A 19,498-nucleotide genomic window follows, 5' to 3' on the forward strand; every position below is an offset into this window, starting at 1 on the left:
ACCATTCTTTGGACAACATCCTATAATAATGAAAAGTGAGGTTTTTTATTTTAAAATTTTAAAGAATCTCAAATTTCAGCACAACTCATCACTGAGCTCAGTCTGTTTACAATAAAAAAATTCCTAGGGGGAAAAAATAGTTTGCTGGTATCATTGAAGACACATAGGCAGAAATAGATTGCAACGGTTTGGTTGCTGTTAATACTGCTATGGTAAAGCTCGATATCAGATATTATTTATATTTAGAGAGGTTTGTGATTTATTAAGCACTTCCATGTCTGCACTTTCATTACTGCTCATAACCACCCTGTCAAGTACATCAAGCTGCTCCCATTTTAACCAGTGAGAACGTTGAGACCCAGACAGTTGAGGTAACTGGCTGGAGATCATCCCATAATGATACTGTCATAGTCTTCACAGTGATAAAGAGATGTTTGATGATGTCACTGGAAACATATTCCACAATCCCTCATAGAACTGGCCTTGCTGGGGTTCAGAAACATCAGTTAACTCCCAAGAGAGTGGACACAATATGCGAAGACAATCCTAACTCTACTTAATATATTTTTTAAAACTCATAAACTTGACGGGATCATTTTAAGGGCTAGGAAGAGAATCACAGGGATGGAAATCAACCAGTTTTGGTGTTCTATTCCCCAACTTAAAAATAAAAGAGATGTTGAAGTCTTCTTAATTAGGGTTACTTAATGAAGGTTACTTTAATTTGCAGCTGTGTTGCACGTGCCAAAGCTCGGCATGTTTAGTCCAGCAGGCATACTGTAATTCACATGGCAAATTATCCAGTATTTAAGAGGACTTTTTGAGTATTACATGTGCATTTCCAAGTTGCAGTGTAGATTCGAATTCAGTTTGATGACTATCTTTGGATGCCTACAAACTGAGAACAATTATTTATTAGTTATGAGATCAAATACAATAAAATAAGGAACAAGTGATAAAATATAAAGTTTTGGAAAACAAAGAAAAATCTTCTTCACAATGATAGTGAGACTTTTGCCATTCCACAGAACCTTTGATTAAATCCACAATTCAAATTTAAATGCCACTTTTTATTTACTTCTATTGTTTCCCCAATTATTTCCTTATGACTCAACCATAGATTTTCTACTTTCCTATTATTACAAACTGTTGTGTGGGTTAAATAAGTTTCATAGGCTAGTCTGATACTGTAATCATAATTTGTAACATTTTTCTATGGGATAAATTTACTCTATGCTCCCCAAAACCAAGGTAAGGAAATGTATTTATAGATCAGGAAAAATATGCCACTTGAGGACTCTTCAAGTCCATCACTATTTGAAGCAAAATCATTTCTGCAATGAATGGTCTTTTCCAAGAGCTGCCATATGCAACTATTCTGAACAATAATGAGGTGAGTAAACTGCAACTTACTTGCCCTCCTAACACTTTCTGTATATAATACTTCATTGTTCATCATTATTTCTAATTTTTTAAAGTACTTTCACAAAACCATTTAACATGACTAATGCAGAACTTTGAGGATCTTAATTAGTTATGCATGATCATTTCTCCATTTAAAAAATATATTTTATTAAAATATTCTTCCAATTTTGGCCTTGTTCAACCCAGATTTTTGTAAATTTTCTCCTCAGTAATTTTTTTATTATAAAGTATTATGGCCACTAAAGAAAATTTGTACAATGCAGAAACTGTAAGGAAGAAATAGAATCCCACTATTCATAAAAGACCATTGTTAACAACTTGGTGTATTTTCTTCCTGTCATATTTCTGTGCATTTTAGCATAGTTGAGGTGTATATACAAACACATTTTGAAATTACCACCATAATACAATTTCAGTAAGGCAAAAGAAATGGTAAATCCTGATACGATGAAACCTCTGGCAAACTTTCTGAGTATCTTTTCCTTATATATTTTTAAATCTATCATGTAAAGATTATCTTATTTGAGATTTCCTTAAACCTTTTCAGCAAGAAGGTGGGAAAAAAAATCCCCTGGCTTTTAAAGCTTAATCAAATATGTTACCTAGACTGGAAAGATTTTACAATGACCAACCAGAAAGCTGTGAAGACTGACACTCTTCTAAGACATCCTGCCTCCTCCTCCTCCATCAGACATGTGCAAAGAAAGGCAGAGAGATGCATGTCAAGTCATCCAAGACTTTGGTCGCATGGCCACCATTGCTTTCACATCTAAAATATAAATGCAACAACATGTGTGTACACATCATAGCAGCCCAACAAGATGTATATGTAGATAATCCACCTCTCCCTACCATGTATATGTGAATAAACAAATAATGTATATAATTGCATAAACAAATAGTAATTTTAAGTAGTGATAAATACTAAGAAAAAAAGAAAGCAGGCTAATATGATAGAATGTAATGGTGAGGACTTAAGCTAATTTGTTTCCTGAAGGGATGCCCACTGAGTTGGAATCTCAAGGATAAAAGGTAGACAAAGATGCAAAGATCTGGGGAGAAATAGAAGAGCATTCCAAGCAGATGGAGCACCTCTGAAGTGGGCAAGAACTGGGCCAGCTGGAGAGAAACAGGGGGTGTGGCTGAGACAGTGAGCAGGGAGAGAGGCTGAGAGGAGACCGCTGACGAGGCCTTGCAGACCACAGAGAAGAGCTTGTGCTGTGTTCTAGTTATACTGGGAAACCTTGGGATAGTTTAAACCAAGGAGCAGTGTGATGTGATTCTGCTGCAAAATGAGGTGCTCGGTGGAAAATGGGGCAAGGATAAAAGCAGAGACAACTGAGGAGGCCAAGGGGAGGGATTTACAAAAACCCAACTATTTTGGCAGCCATTAATGTGTAGTTGAGAAAACAACAAATTCAAACAATTATAAATTTGCTTAGGCAATTCCAAAAGTGTCTCAGTGGATTTGGGAAAATCTGGAGAAACTTGTTTTAATGTTGTGTCTTCATCAGCAATACAGACTTGCCCAGGCTCGTGGGCAAAGAGAGGTATACACCCCCACACAGGCACAGAAAGCCAAGGCCTTACCCCATAAAATCGGGGGCATTTCAAGATTTAGAGGAGGCAGACTATTTTTATTTTAGTTAAGATAAATTGGAGGGTTCTTGAGAAAAAGAATAACCAGACTGTAGATCAGCCCTGGATGTCCAGGGATGATAAAACACTTCCTTGAATCTGTCACTAACAGCTAAGTGCAATGCGGCAACGTGGATGAATCTCAGAAATAGAATGCTGTGAAAAAAGCCTTACACAAAAGGGCAATACTGTGTAATTCCACTAATATGAAGTTCAAAAATAGGCAAAACTATTCTAAGTGAAAACCAATCAGAGTAGAGTTCTGTGGTGTGTGGGGCAGGGGTTGTCTGGGAAGGGCGTGAGATGGGGAGCTCACTAGGGGGACGGTGATGTTCTGTATTGTGACGGGAGTGTGGGTTACACAATGTGTATGTTTGTTGAAACTCATCAAATGCTACACTTCAGACGGATTATCTCACAGTTGGTGGATGTTACCTCAACAACAACAACTATAAACTAATGTTGACTTGTAATCAATGGCACGCCAGGGCAACGTTTACTGATATCTGTACCTTACTTTGAAATGCATAAAAAAAAATAAGATGGATAGATACATGATAAGGTGAACATAGTAAAATGCTAATCAAGGACGTTCATGGTACAGTTCTTTCCACTTTTCTATACATTTATGAATCTTCATAATAAAATTTGAGGATGAAAAGCTAAGCGCTTTGTAGGGCCTGCATCCTGGGGCCTGCTGCTCTTGATTCAGTAGAAATTGTCTTCAGATTTACAAGGGGTAGAGCAAATCATTAGCATTTGTGTGGAGCTTGAGAAAAACACTTTCAGTTATCTGGTTTTCAAATATATAGCCCTAAAGTAATGTTCAATTTCTCTTTGAATAAATTCCTTAAACACCTGAATCCATTTTTTAATAAAATTCTTAAAGTAAAATATATCCCTTTTTCTTTCTTTCTTTTTCTGATTTGATAAATGTTCTACAGACAAAGTAACTCTGTTTAATGCCCAATCTTTGAGTAAGCCTATCTGCAGACCCAAACGCTCCCCGTTCAGACAGTACCTTAGGGCACGTCCATGGAGGTCCCTAACATCTGTCCATGTGCACCTGATGTTACATTACTGTCACATTTCTCAGTAGTTAGCTTTAACAAAAGAAAGTTGAAAGGCTTTGTATTCATTCAATCTTCAAAATAATCTAGGAGGCTAATATTATTTTCACCATGTCTGTATTTGAGGAAAAGCTTGGAGAGCTTGGAGAAGTCATTCAAGGTCACATAAGGAGGATGTGGCTAAACACAAACTGTCTCCTGGGTGAATTAAAACTCCTGCTCTTTGCAGTTTTGTCTCAAATCTGCCTAACTAGTTTGTGACTTTTAGGTTTTAATAATTTTACCAATTCAGTGGTCTCACATTTAAATTTTCTCATTGTTTTATCTTCATCACTTGAGATATTTGGTATAAAGATGGAACCAAGATCATACTTTGTTGAATCAAGAAACCTAGGCCAAGTCGTTCTGATTCTCACCTAGATTTTTCTTCGACACTCTTGTCTCCTTTGGGGCATAAGACAGGAGAAAGCCTCAGAAGAAACAGCCTTATAATAATTTCTTTTGATGCTTTAGTAATTAACCCTGGATTCAAGGTAGACTTGTCTTAAATGGAATCAAATACTATATCAACTGTTTTCTTCTTCTCAAGAATACACATGTTGGACAGTTGGGCATTTAGGGTTCTTTGTAATATTTTGCCATTATTAAAAAATAAACAATGGACAACATTTTGCATGAAGCTTTTTCTATGTTTAGGTCTGTTTCCTTAGAATAGGTTTTCCAAAGTGGAATCATCGTGATCTAGAATTTAAGCATGTATATTTGTTTACAAAAGTTGTCCAGTTGCTTCCCAAAATGTTTTATGAATTAACGTTTACATCAGTAATGTGTAATGTTGCTATTATCTTCCAAACTAGGATCTTTTTCTGAATATAGACATAATTCATACTAATTGTAAACAATAAGGGTCAAGATAGGTATTCATCAAATAAATGCTTAGGTGCTCTTTTAGCACTTTTTGAATGAATGAATGAAAGCACAATACAGTCTTTTTGAAATTATTTTTTTTATAACAGGCTAAACTTAAATGGCATGTTTTCCTTTTTTACTGACAAAAGTTACTTTTTCGTTGATTTAATAATAAAAATTATTTAGTTCAGCTGAGAGAAACTTACAAGCTGATCTCCTTGATCATGTAAAATGAAAGCAGCTGTTATTGTTTTCATCTCTTGTGTACTGAAGACGCTGAAATGTGCTCCAACCCTGTTCACCTGGCTGCCATGATGGGTGTGACCAATACTGGTGGTTATCTAGACCACAGCCAATCAGTTAGGCTGAAATTTAGAGACCACAGTCTTTCAGCTGGGAAAGCAGCTTTTGTTCCATGGTGTGCCAACTGAAAGGTCATGCGTTATTGTCAAAACCCTGTACTTGCATCGGTGGTGGCATCTTTAAGGACCTTAGAATTGGGAAGTCAGTCTTGCCCCTTCTGCATGCATTGCAGCCAACTGTGTACAACTGCTCTAACCTGAGGTTGCAGTCACAGCGGCCCATACTCCTACATGAAAGCAAGCCGGAGATGTTGGTCAATCCAGTGTTATGATTGGAAGAATTATGAATCATTCTACCCTGGAGCCAGTAGATAGGGGCTCTGTCTTGTTGTCGTCTGCCATAGTTCCCATGTGAGGGTTCTCTCCAGCGCTGAATTTGAATGGGACCACAGAGGGGAGGAAGAGGGAAATCTCCATGGAGTTAAAGAGGATGTGAAGATTACTTTATATTTAATGTTGGTGTAGGTGTCTGAACATGTGCTCGCTGTCGTGGCATGGAAATGCAAGGGCAGACAGTCAGGTGATGCTCTTCAGAGCAGTTTCCATGGGAGGAAACAAAGAAGCCTATAAAACAAATATTAATTTGGAAAGAGTTCCTGAAGAATACCTGCATATTGACTTTGGCCTTGTTTTTGAGCTCAACGACCTGGTTCCTGATTGCAGCTGTGACTTTGCAGACGTGAAGAACCTGGCCAGTTCTGAATCTAACCTCCAAAGCCAGAGGCCATATTTCTTCACTGTTATGATAATTTTGGTTCAAAGTATAGTCCCTTAACAAGCTGCCGCTTCAAAAGCCCCATACCTCTTTGTTTTGTTATGCTTGCCTAAACATGTCTTTCAAAGAGCTGGGTTTGGAAATAGGACTTTATTATAATCCTCTCCTTTGCTTTTAAATATAGACGATGAAGTGTATTTCTGTAGTCTAAGTTTGTCTCCTAATTTAAAATGTTTTCTGGTATTAAGTTTGATACCTTAAACCATTAGAGAGTGAAGTGTGCCAAAGTTGTGTATTAGCAGGAGATGCAAAGCAGTTGCACCTTTACCTGTGCTGTTGGATTCACACTGAGTGTGGACAAAAGCAAGGATGTGTTGGTTTCTTAGTAGTTGAGTGTGTTTTTCTGTTTGTTTGTTTTTAAGGAAGATTAGCCCTGAGCTAACATCTGCCGCCAATCCTCCTCTTTTTGCTGAGCAAGACTGGCGCTGAGCTAACATCCATGCCCATCTTCCTCTACTCTATATGTGAGATGCCTGCCACAGCATGGCTTGACAACTGGTGCACAGGTCCGCACCTGGGATCCGAACCAGCGAACCCTGGGCTGCCGAAGCGGACCATGCAAATTTAACTGCTGTGCCACCGGGCCAGCCCCTTGAGTGCATTTTTAAATGTATATTTTCACTCCTAGAAGAAAACAAAGGCAGTAAGCTCTTGGACGTCAGTCTTAGCAATATTTTTTTTCATCTGTCTCCTCAGGCAAAGGCAGCAACAGCAAAAATAAACAAATGGGACTACTTCAAACTAAAAAGTTTTGGAAACCATCAACAAAACAAAAAGGCAACCTACCGAATGGGAGAAGATATTTGCAAGTGATATATTTGACAAAGGGTTAATATCCAAAATATATAAAGAACTCATGCAACTCAATATCAAAAAAACTATCTGGGGCCAACCCAGTGGCATAGTGGTTAAGTTCACATGCTCCACTTCGGCAGCCCAAGGTTCACAGGTTCAGATCCCGGGCATGGACCTACACAATGCTCATCAGGTCATGTGGTGGCAGTGTCCCACATATAAAATAGAGTAAGATTGGCACAGACGCCAGCTCAGAGACAATCTTCCTCAAGCAAAAAGAGGAGGATTGGCAATGGATGTTAGCTTAGGGCCAATCTTCCTCTCCAAAAAGAAAAAAAGGAAAGAAAGGAAAAAATAGTCTGATTAAACAATGGGCAGAGGACCTGAGTAGGCATTTTTCCAAAGAAGATATACAGAAGGCCAGCAGACACATAAAAAGATCAACATGAGTAATCATCAGGAGAATGCAAATCAAAACCACAATAGCATATCACTTCACACCTGTCAGAATGGCTATTCTCAAAAAGACAAGAAATAACAAGTCTTGGTGAGGATGTAGAGAAAAGGGAACCCTAGTCATTGGTAGGAATGCAAATTGGTGCAGCCACTGTGGAAAACAGTATGGAGGTTTCTCAAAATTAAAAATCAAACTACCATATGATCTAGCAATTCTGCTTCTGAGTATGCATCTGAAAAAAACAGAACCACTAATTCAAAAAGATATATACCCCCCTATATTCATTGCAGCATTGTTTACAATCGCCAAGATATGGAAGCAACCTAAGTGTCCATTGATGGATGAATGGATAAAGAAGATGTAATGTGTGTTTATATATATTTCTGTGTGTATATATTATATATATATATTTGTGTATGTGTGTGTATATATATATGTATGTGTATATATGTATGTATATATATACACACACACATACACACACACACACACACACAGTGGAATACTACTCAGCCATAAGAAGGAACGAAATCTTGGCATTTGTGACAACGTAGATGGACCTAGAGGGTATAATGCTAAGTGAAAGAAGTCAGACAAAGAAAGACAAATACTATATGATTTCACTTATATGTAAAATCTAAAAAACAAAAATAAATGAACAAACAAAATGAGACAGAAAGAGACTCATAGATACAGAGAACAAACTAGTGGTCACCAGAGGGGGTTGGGTGAAATAGGTGAAGGGGATTAAGAGGTACATACTTCCAGTCATAATAAGTAAGTCACGGGGACGTAATATACAGTATAGGGAATAGAGTCAATCATATTATAATAACTTTGCATAGTGACAGATTGTTACTACACTTGTAGTGGTGATCATTTTGTAATGTATATAAATCTTGAATCATTATGACAGACACTTGAAACTAATATAATATTGTATGTCAACTGTACCTAATAAAAAAGAAAATAAATATTTTTTCATTGTGTTATTTTCTATATATTATATAATTAGACCTTTGATTTATTCTTTGATGCATTAGTTTAGAAGAATATTTTTAATCTCTAGCCAGTTGAGTTTCATTTAAACTCTCATTATTGATTTTAGGTTGTACAGTGTTGTGGTCAGAAAATATTGCCTAGTATATGTTATGTTTGTTAATATTCTTTGGACACACAATAATGTATAGGATATCTCTTTGTGAGGTAAAAAGTTCATTATATGGTTATTAACTCAACATTGTAATTATATTATTTAAATGTCTAATGATATGTATTTTTTGTGTACTGAAGCTCTTAACAGACTATTTTGCCTTAAAGATTTTCATCTATTTGCCCTTGAATTTTTAATATTTTTAAACAATTTTATGCATTACAGGGTTGAGCTATCCCTTGTCATGAACTGCACTTTATGTGAACTTAAACTTTTTTTGTCACATTTGCCTTGAGTGACCTTTGATAGGCATTAATAGTGCAAAGTCACTGAAGTGCACAAAGTTAAAATTTGTGAATATTGTTTTACTTTAGTTTTGCTACTTTACTTGGCATTTCATGTAATATCTTTTTTCCTTTTCTCCAGTTTGCCAAGGCACAAGTAACAGGCTCACGCAGTTGGGCACTTTTGAGGACCACTTTCTGAGCCTCCAGAGAATGTTCAATAACTGTGAGGTGGTCCTCGGGAATTTGGAAATTACCTACATGCAAAAGAATTATGACCTTTCCTTCTTAAAGGTTAGTTCAATGAATTTGATTGTCTTACACAAATATAATAGAAGTAAAGATAAGTAGACAAAGGCCTTGGCAGAATTTAACTGGAAGTGTATTTGCTTTTGCTATGACAGTTACAAGTCCCAAGGAATACAGAGGTGAGTTTTACGGGAAGGCCACTATACCAACTGGTGTCAAGTTATAGCTATAAAAGAATATCAAAGAGAAACAGACTAGTCTGGCATCCCACTATCATCAAAGACGCTGATATTCATCTTTTAACTGTTGCTTCAGCCGCCCTATTCTGGCTCTTATTTAAAAAAAAAGGTCCTGCTCTGTAGCATTTGCCTGTTTTCTTGGTGTAAATATTCTCAGCATGGTTGATTTCCAGCTACCAAGAGTTTTAACAGCCTGTTCACAAAATTTCCGAATATTTCACAGTAGAGGCTCTAGTGAGCCAATAGGAGCAGCTCTGAAGGCTTCCAGGGTTTGGTGGTAGTTGAACTTTGGATTTGATTGGCCTTCTTCTGGGTTTATTTGTTTTTTATCTATTTAATTAACTAATTAATTAATTTGGTGAGGAAGAGTAGCCTTGAGCTAACATCTGACACCCATCTTCCTCTTTTTGCTTGAGCAAGATTGTCCCTGAGCTAATATCTGTCCCAGCCTTCCTCCATTTTGTATGTAGGATGCTGCCACAGTGTGGCTTGATGAATGGTGTGTAGGTCCACACCTGGGATCCAAACCTGAGAACCCCAGGCCACCAAAGCAGGGTGTGTGAACTTAACCACTATGCCACTGAGCCAGCCCCATTTTTTTCCTAAATAAGAAAGCATGCAAGATACAAAATAAATTAATAAAACATTTCCATTTTCATTTGAGTGTGTTGAACACCAAGTAAAATGAGAGTCACAGCATTCCTAAATAATGCACATTGCCCTTTATTATTGCCAGCAGGCTCAAGAGGCAAAAGTACAGGAGTCATCGTAAATCCTGTCACCCGCCATATCCCCAGTTGTAATCATCTACATGCTTTATATCTGTCAGTCACTCATGTGCATCATTCATTTGGTATTCTGGGCTCTCTGGACCCACTTTAGACCTTGCATTCTTGAGTTCCTCAAAAGAGAAATAACATGTTCACATTTTATCTCTTTAGACCATACAGGAGGTTGCTGGCTATGTACTCATTGCCCTCAACACAGTGGAGAAGATTCCTTTGGAAAATCTGCAGATCATCAGAGGAAATGTGCTGTATGAAAACACCCATGCCTTATCAGTCTTATCCAACTATGGTGCAAATAAAGTCGGACTGAGGGAGCTTCCCATGAGGAACTTACAGGGTGAGAGGCCAGGGCACAGGGAGGCTGTCAATGCAAAAAGCAACTTGGGTGGTGCTCCGCGAACCTGTCACTTTTCTTAATTCCACTCAGAGAAGACATTCATTCATCAAATATAAATGTAGTGAGTGCCAACTGTGTGCAGGATACAGCAGGTAGAAGTTACTGAGAAGATGGTGGGTGATGGGATAAGAAGGGAAGATTTAAGCCAGGTACCATTTCTCCTCTGTTCATGGAAAAATATCCAGAGAGTTAGTAAGAAATGGTAAAGGTTTCGGGGAAAAGAGAGTATGAACAGATAACCTGGACTGGAATGCAGACTTTTTGTGCCTAGGGAGTGAATAAACTGTCAATCTTCTAACCTGGACCGCAGATATAAGGAACATACATTAAAAATCAACCCCTGTTTGAGCCAGTTTCCAGAGTAATACTGTTATACAGAAGCACTGTTAAAGATAGGGAATGAAGGTATTACAGGAGAAGTCTGAATTCTTGTGAGTAGGACACTGTGAGGGTCCCCAGAGGGAAAACTATGAAAGATGGTAAAAGAGGCAGGAAGCTGTTGTGAAATGACTGAAGATAACAATGCTTGTGCCCTCCCTATGTGGCAGGTGCTGTGCCAGGCGTGTTAAATTGGTAACTTCATTGAATGCTCACAACCTTCCTTCAAAGTGGGTGTTACACTATGCCATTTTACAAATAAAGAAATGGGGGCAAAGGAACCCTCTTAAGGTCCCAAACTAGTGAAAAAATGGCCAAGGATGGCCACCAAATCCCTGCCCCAGAGCCCTCACCCTTCCTGTAGTTTTGATGGGAAGGAGCCGACGAGGAAGGGGGATGAAACCAGAGGATGCCTAACAGAGGGAGTCATCCTGGCAATTGTGGGAGCCCGAGAGGCAGCAATGCTAGAGCCAGGTGGTAAGTCCAAACCCAGGATGGAACCCACCAGGCATGGCCCTCTGATTTGGCTTCTGGGTTTTGCCATTCTATAAAACTGCCTTAAGAATTCCCACGCACCACTTTAACTGCACAGAGCACCCACGCACAGGTTTCTGTGTTGATGCTAATACTAATTTGTGCTATTCACACTTTTTGTGAAATGGACTATTATGGGCATTGGCATGCCTCTGTCTGCCTATCTTGCCTCTCACTGTCTCATGGTGACAAGTAGATGTGGTTAAGAGCATGGACCCCAGAGCCAGACTGTCTGGGTTCCAGCCTGGCTCCATTACTCACCAGCCAGACACCCCGGGAGCATGTTCTCTCTGTGTCTCAGTTTGCTCATCTTCAAAAATGTCGGTAACAATGGTAACATACTTCCTGGGGTTGTTGAGAAAATTGAGTGAATTTCTATAGGTAAAGCACTTAGGAGCTATTTCTATTGATGGTATTACTTCTGCTGCTGGTATTGGGGTTGTATAAATCCAGTTTATTTACTGTTATTAAATAATTATTTAATTTCAATTATTTAATATTAATTAAATGCTGTTATTAATAATTAACCTAGTGCCTGTCATAAAGGGAGCAGTCATTAAATGTTGAAAGTAAAAATAAAAGAATGACTGCCTCCAGATTACTGCCTCTTTCCCTTCTAAGCTACCAGGCAGGGCACCTCAATCCTTCAGCACGTTTACTTCCTCCCTTTATTCTCATAGTTGCTGTTTGCAAGTGTTCTTTGAGACCCCACTTTGACCTTCCATCTTACATGCTCTTTCTTGGCATCCTGGTCTGTTGTCCTAATTGTCATGACAGCCTTGACATCCCTATTCTGTGTTTCCAGTTCTGACTTCGCATCAGTTTCATCCACTTGACTCTGGCTCCCTCTATAGTGTGTGTTTTCACTTGACTGTCCTGCTGTCATCTCTGACTTTATATCCAAAGCTCCACAATTTGGCCCTTTCCAACTTCCCAGCCTGTCTTCTGTGATTCCTTTGTTCTCCACCGTTCGCTGAAGAAACTGCCCTCTATGTCTTTGCCCCAGTCTTCTGTCTACCCGAAGCCTCTGGCGCCCTCCCTCCATGTTCCTTCACAGGATGCTCCTGTCAGCATGCTAGGACATGTCATTCTTTCCAACAAGCCTCAGAGATCTTCCCCAGGAGCATCCTTCCTTCTTCCATGCTGGTACCTTGTGCACATGGTATATCCATTCCCTGCCTGTGGGATGTGGGGCATTCTTTACATATCTATATTTAAACTACAGAGAGTCATAGGACCATTGTGAGGATTAACTAAAATAATGCCTATAAATCAACTCGCACAGTACCCAGACCTGCTGTATGTCATGATCTTCCGTGGGCATGAGGTCATTAACTGCGTGACCTGTCTGTCTCCCCATGCGTGTCAGTTCTTAGAGAGAAGCCCACTGATCCAATTCATCTTTGCAGCCCCTAACACACTTGCTACTATGTTTTGTGCATAGAAGTCGTTCAGTAAATGTTTACATTTAATGTCACTGATGCAACACTCTCCCTTTGCTCAGGCTTGAGTTTTTTTTTATCACCCCTAATTTTCCATGTCCTATCAGTTCTTCCTTTGAAACAATTGTACAGTCTGTTACATCCTTTGCATTCCTGGTGTCTTCCCTGTCTGTTCATCCTACATACAAATTCTTCTTGCTCCACATCATTCTTCACACCCTTTTCTCCAATGAAATGCTCCAAAAGCACCTCACAGCATTGCCACCTTCTCCTGACAATCCTGGTAAGCCTGCGATGCTGGTTATTGCCACTTGCCCTTCCTGTCCCATCTGCCTCTTCATGTCATCAAACGGTCATCCAATCCAGTCCAGATCAGCCTCCTCGGGAACCTCCAATTCCCCATCGACTCGTCGTTTATGCTATAACCACTGACTAAAAGCGATCTCTCCTTCCTCCCCATGTTTCTAAATTCTGATCACTCATTGTTCAAAGGCCCAATTCAGGGGAAACCCTAACTCCTCCATGGCACTATCATCAACTCATTTTTCATCTGCCCTTGCTGAAGTTCTATGAGGAGTCTCTTTTGCACACTGACATCATTTTAGCAGAGCACAAAATGTCAAGAAATGCATGCTTCTTTTATGAGAGTTTAGAAGAGATGACAAGTTTGCTTACTGAGGTTCCTTTCTCACACAGAAATCCTGCAGGGTGCTGTACGATTCAGCAACAACCCTATCCTCTGCAACATGGAGACTATCCAGTGGCGGGACATTGTCAACAGTGATTTTCTAAGCAATATGTCAGTGGACTTTCAGAATCAACTGGGCAGTTGTAAGTGTTCCACAAAAGTTCCCTCTGCCCCCTGCTCCTATGGTCGGGCAATGCTGTAGAGTGTTGGGGTGGTGAGAGAAGGTAGAGTTAATGTTAAGTCACATTAATCTAAAAAATAAGTACAGTCATGTGTCACTTAATGACGGATATATTCAGAGAAATGCGTCAGTGGGTGATTTTGTCATTGCGCAAACATCGTAGAGTGTACTTAGACACACCTAGGTCATACAGCCTACTAAACCTACATAGAATATAGCTACATAGAGTACCCAGTCTCTATAGGACTAATCTTATGGGACCACCGTGTATATGTGGTCTGTCATGGACCGAAACATCGTTTTGGTGGTACATGACTGTAGTAAGCAAATTATCTGCCCACTAGAAAAGCACTGGTTTAAGACAGAGAGAAAAGTCTGTTTTTCATGGTGACAGTTAGGACCCTTGCAGGCAAGGCAGATCACCCCCTAGGACAGCTTAGCCCTCCTGTGGCCATTGAAAAGAGCCCATCAGTCGTGGCATAAGGGCTCCTCCCATCCTGCCATGAGGAAACTGGCCAAACTTTTGTGTGCTTGTGACTTGCTGCTGAGTCTCGAAGTGGCCCCAGGCCCTCTAGTAGCATTGGGCCTGAACTCTCCCCTCCTGCTGACCAGCCTAGGCACTCCCACATGGTCCCCCAGCAAAACTGGGTGAGCACTTGGGGATGGAGTTTGTCTATATTTCCTACGCCCATGACCTAGTCCCTGCCCGTTCAACAGTAAAGCAGCCCGCACAAGGGACAGGATGGCAGGGGGCCAGCTGGAGGTCAGGGCTGTACCACTTGCCCGGTTGGCAGCACAGTGTGGGAAACTCTGAAGACACATGCTTACATTTACCGAGCTCCACTTAGCTTATCCCCTCCTGGTCTCCCTGGTCTTTCAATCCTTTAAAATAAGGAGCTGTCACCATGTCCTGCTTCTGTTTCCCTACAGCTGTGCAGTGACTGCATGGGGTTTTTGGTCTTAATTTGGAGCTGACATGGATCTTCATAATCAGCTAGAGCCCTTTTGTTTTTTGTTTGTTTTTTATTTGATTTGATTGATGGTTGTGTAGAAATACCCTTAACATAAAATTTGCCATCTTAAGCCATTTTTAAGCATATAATTCAGTGATATTAAGTACATTCACATTGTTGTGCAGCCATTGCCACCATCCATCTCCAGAACTCTTTTCACCTTGCAAAACTGAAACTCTGCACCCATTAGACACTAATTCCCCATTTCCCCTCCCCCAGCCCCTGGCACCCACCATTCTACTTTCTGTGTGTGTGAATTTGACTTCTCTAGCTGCCCCATATGATTGGAATCATTTGTCCTTTTGTGACTGGTTTCTTTCACTTACCACATGTTTTCAAGAATCATCCATGTTGTAGTGTGTGTCAGAATTTCCTTCCTTTATGTGGCTGAATAATATTCCATGTGTATGTATACACATTTTGTATATCCATTCATCCATCGATGAGTGCTTCCGTTGCTTTCACTTTTTGACGATTGTGAATCGTCAAAGTGATTGACGTCAAAATGAACCATGTAAATCGTTAAAATGAACACGGCTCTTGAGCTCCTTTGTTTTACAAATATATTATTCCAGCAGATACCCAGGATGGCACCTGCTGTGTTTGCAAGAAGCTGAAAACTTTATTTTACAATGCAAAATTCTGTATTGTCCATGAGATCATGGTTAGCCTTTCCTCAGCCATCTGATGGATAATGGGGAAGTTAAATTGTGCACATCTATAACAAAAGAAGTGACATGGAAAGGCTGTGAGGCTTGTATGGGTTTGCCACGGACTAGATCAGGCAGCCTAAATAGGCATACCAGCCCTCATGACACTGCAACTGTGAGAAAGATCTGGCAAGAAAGTATTGGGAGAGGAGAATGGTGGACAGGTTAATACAACAACAAGATTCAAATATTACAAAGCTATGAACTATAAACCAATATGATATTCGTTTGAGAATAGACATATAAGAATAAGCCGTAGACATGTAAGAATAAGACAATAAGAATAAGCCTAACTAAATCAAATGTCCATAAAGAAATGACATTTCAGACAAATAAGGGAAGAATTCATTATTCAATAAATTGTTCTGGAATGATTTAACTATTAGGGGAAAAATATCAAAGTGACAGAACTCTAAAGGATTTTTTTTTAAAAAGGAACTAAGGATGTTAGGTAGTCACATTGGAAATTCCCAAATCACCGTTCACCTGCCACCTGCATTTTCCGTATTCGTTACGTGACCAGTGACAAGTTCAGAAGCCTGACACTCTCCTTGTGGAAAGAGAAGCCCCGCACATGCCTCAGGCTTTTCAGGCCACAAATGACTTCTGAGAACCTGTCTCATTTACTCTTTACCCAAAAAATCTCACAAGGTGATTTAAGTGTTTTATGGATGAGGGGTTTGAGATTTAGAAAGGTTATCCCGTGTAGCCCAACATTACATTATTGTTGATGTAGCTTGGAATTTGAAGTTAGAATGGGTATGTTTACTTGAGAGGAAATTAAAATAAATCCACAGTCCTCTTCATACACCAATATTAATTCAAAATGCATATTATATACAATAAAATACTGCATATATATATGTAAGTGCTAGAAGGAAACATACAGATGAATATTTGTAATATCAGGTTGAAGAAAAGCCAAAGTCACATCCCATAAAAGAAAATTCCCTTGTGAAAAAATGTTAGTAACAAACAGGAAAATACTGTACAACATCTGATTGCCTTGAAAAGAGTTAATATTCTTGCTGTATGACTGTAAAAGTAGTCTTAGAAATCCTAAGAAAAAGGTGAACCTTTCAATAAAAAAAATGGGCCAAGGACATGAGCGCACACACACACACACTAAGATGGCCAAGAAATAAAGTAAAATGTTATTTGTTACTGTAATTGAAAAAGTCAAAGTAAAATAAAGTATTATTTTTGCCTTTGCTAAAGTTTGGGTTCATTTTGATTCCTAGATACCTGGATCAGCAAGGGTGTGGAGAAACAAAAATTCACATATTCTGTTTGTGGGAATATAAATTAATAAAACCTGGGCAGGGAGAGAATTTTGGCAATATATATTGAAACTTTAAAGTGAACACACCTCACCCTTGAATTTCATATCTAGAAATAATAAGAAAATATTTTCATTCCTTTAGGGAGTGAAAATCATAAGGAATGTAAAAAAATATTTTTGTACAAAAATATTCCTTGTAGTCTTGTTTATAATAAGTTTTGGAAAAAACATATACCTAAAAATAAGAGATTGGTTAAATAAATTATGGTACAGCCTTGCCATTAAAAATCATGTTAGGTAGAAGGATACTTAAAGACATGGGAAAATTGTCATAATGTTTTATTAGGTTTTTATTTAAGTTATGATACAATGTACAGTGTGATATCAATTCTTAATTATACATACACTTATATGTCTGTATTGATTACCTCTGGATCCTTTCTTCTTTTTTGCTTTTTTCTATTATCCATATTTTATATAATGTGTCTGCATTTCTTTTTTGTCACAGAGGGTTAAGAATAAAATTATAAGCAGACCTTGAGTTCCTTGGTTGGCAAATGTTTTCCTCTTTACAGAAAGATTCCATTAAACATTTTTATTTCAAATATTTTTTTTATAAACCTATTACATGCTTATAATAGAAATTTGAAAAATATGGGGAAGTAGAAGGTAAAAAGTGAAAATAACATATCACTACACAGACACAACCACTAACATTTCTATGTGTTACTATTGCTCTCTGTTTCTCTCTCTGTGTGTCTCTCTGTCTTTGTCTCTCTGTCTTCATAGCGTACAGCCCACACTGTTCATCTAGGGTTCAGCCTCATGGTCTTTCATGATTCTAAGGATCACCAGCCTTGCATTAATGCCCTCCTCCCTGGGGGGCTATTGTAAGAATTGTCAGTCCTGTTAAAGGTGTGTCCTGCTTCAGCAATCACGTGACAAATTATCAGCTCTTCTGTTTGAAATCTAAATTCTCCCAGAGAATAAATTCTTCCTGACTGTGGGAGACTTTGGGACACATATTAACTCCTTTGAGTTATTGTGTCTTTGCAATGAAAGACATGTCTTTGCATGGCTGATCTCTTTGTAACAAATTTGGTGGTCAACCTGTTCTCTACATATAAATAGAACACTTTGGTCTTCATATTTTTCAATGCTGATAAAAACAAAACACAACTAATGAGATTAAAAACCTTTGTAGCCGTAATTTGTAGTTGCTCATTTCTAAAAACTGCAAACATTGATCTACCAATTGCAAATATTTTCAGACAGTAGCTTGCAAATTAATAGCTGAGGTTTTAGATAATCAATAAATTGGCACACACTGTGAACATTTCACTTTTTGTGCAGCATCCTGTGCCTGTCTCTGACTTGAAGCCCAGGGCTTTTTATTTACAGGACCCCAACTCTCCCAGGGTGACTGACCACCCAGTCACTCAAGACTGGACATAGCAAGAATGTAGTGGGTGCACCAGATTAGACACTCTTAACGTTATTGTGGGAGATGGCTGGTGTGCCAACACTCTTAACATTGTTGTGGGAGACGCTAGGCTTTCAAGCCTAAGCAAATTTGGTGTTTGGACCCTTGCGTTCACCTAAATCCCAGTTTTCATGGCCTGTGAAAAGTCAGTAATTACTCTCTGCCTCAGTTTGCACAGCTGAAATGTAAATAGAAGCAGTACGTGGTTCATCTTTTTTTCCTACAAGAGTCTTTTAAGTTGTCTTACAAACCAACCAGCCAAATAAACAGGGAATGAGAAATTTGAAAGCTATTTCTCGTTTCTAGAACGTCACTTTGCTCAGAGACTTAGGAAGGGTATGAGTTTCTTGTCACTCATTGTCTTTCCCTGTGATATGAATTTAACTATTACTTTTATATTTTAGGCCAAAAGTGTGATCCAGCCTGCCCCAATGGAAGCTGTTGGGGTGTGGGAAAGGAGAACTGCCAGAAATGTAAGTCAGTGAGCAAAATTTCAGATAAATATGTGGCAACCTCCTCCCACTTATACTCAGCTGATTGTATTTTGTTTTCCCTTTGAAGACTCCAAAAAGTATCCTTGATCATGAGGCCAGATGTCAGCAGTGATGTGAATGACAGTCTTGCAAATCTCCCTCCGTGTGGTTAATCCAGTGTGGGCTATTTTTGACATTTCAGCCTGTCATAAATAAGTGAAAGTCAGTCACCCATCTATGAGCCATTCTCTCTGAACAATATGTTTGGCAGATTTTTCTGAGAACGGAAGACTTGTCTGTGTTACCTGAGTCCATATTCTTCTTGTTTTCTCTCCCTTTTCCCCCCTCTCTTTGGTACTCAGCTGCATAGAAGCACAAGCAACTTTTTTCAAGAGGGTTTTTCTGCGGGAATCCTAGTTTAGGAGCATGAATGGCCAAGGAATCTGGGGACATGTCAGCTTAACACCTGGCTATCTATCCTCAGATTAGGTATGACATGACTGTTATGTCCTTTTAAACACTACTTGCTGGCAGGCATTTTTGTTATTTGTGTGTGCTTTCTATATTACCCAAAAACTCAGTTCTAACTAGTATTTAGTTATTTAGCAGGCCTAAAAGTCTAGACTTTATCTGGTTAGTTCTCCTAAGTAATTCAAAATAAATCAGAGAAAAAAAAGGTGGTGCAATAAAGAAAGGTCATGGTTCAGTGTAATTTGGCAGAATGAGAACATTTGGGGAATTTAACAAGCCACAGAATCACTAAATTCATCCTT

General features: G+C 38.9%; 1 protein-coding gene across 4 annotated transcripts in view; it reads left to right on the forward strand.

Annotated features, from left to right (window-relative positions):
* The window catches only part of EGFR (epidermal growth factor receptor), a 194,219-nt gene that overhangs the window by 116,525 nt on the left and 58,196 nt on the right, over positions 1–19,498 (forward strand). For all 4 annotated transcript variants that reach the window (XM_046670665.1, XM_046670667.1, XM_046670668.1 and 1 more), the window contains exons 2-5: positions 9,011–9,162; positions 10,298–10,481; positions 13,592–13,726; positions 18,657–18,725. In XM_046670665.1, the coding sequence (XP_046526621.1) occupies positions 9,011–9,162; positions 10,298–10,481; positions 13,592–13,726; positions 18,657–18,725 (540 nt within the window). The remainder of the gene's footprint in view (positions 1–9,010; positions 9,163–10,297; positions 10,482–13,591; positions 13,727–18,656; positions 18,726–19,498) is intronic.

Source organism: Equus quagga, chromosome 8 (genome assembly GCF_021613505.1).
Source record: "Equus quagga isolate Etosha38 chromosome 8, UCLA_HA_Equagga_1.0, whole genome shotgun sequence".
NCBI lineage: Eukaryota > Metazoa > Chordata > Mammalia > Perissodactyla > Equidae > Equus > Equus quagga.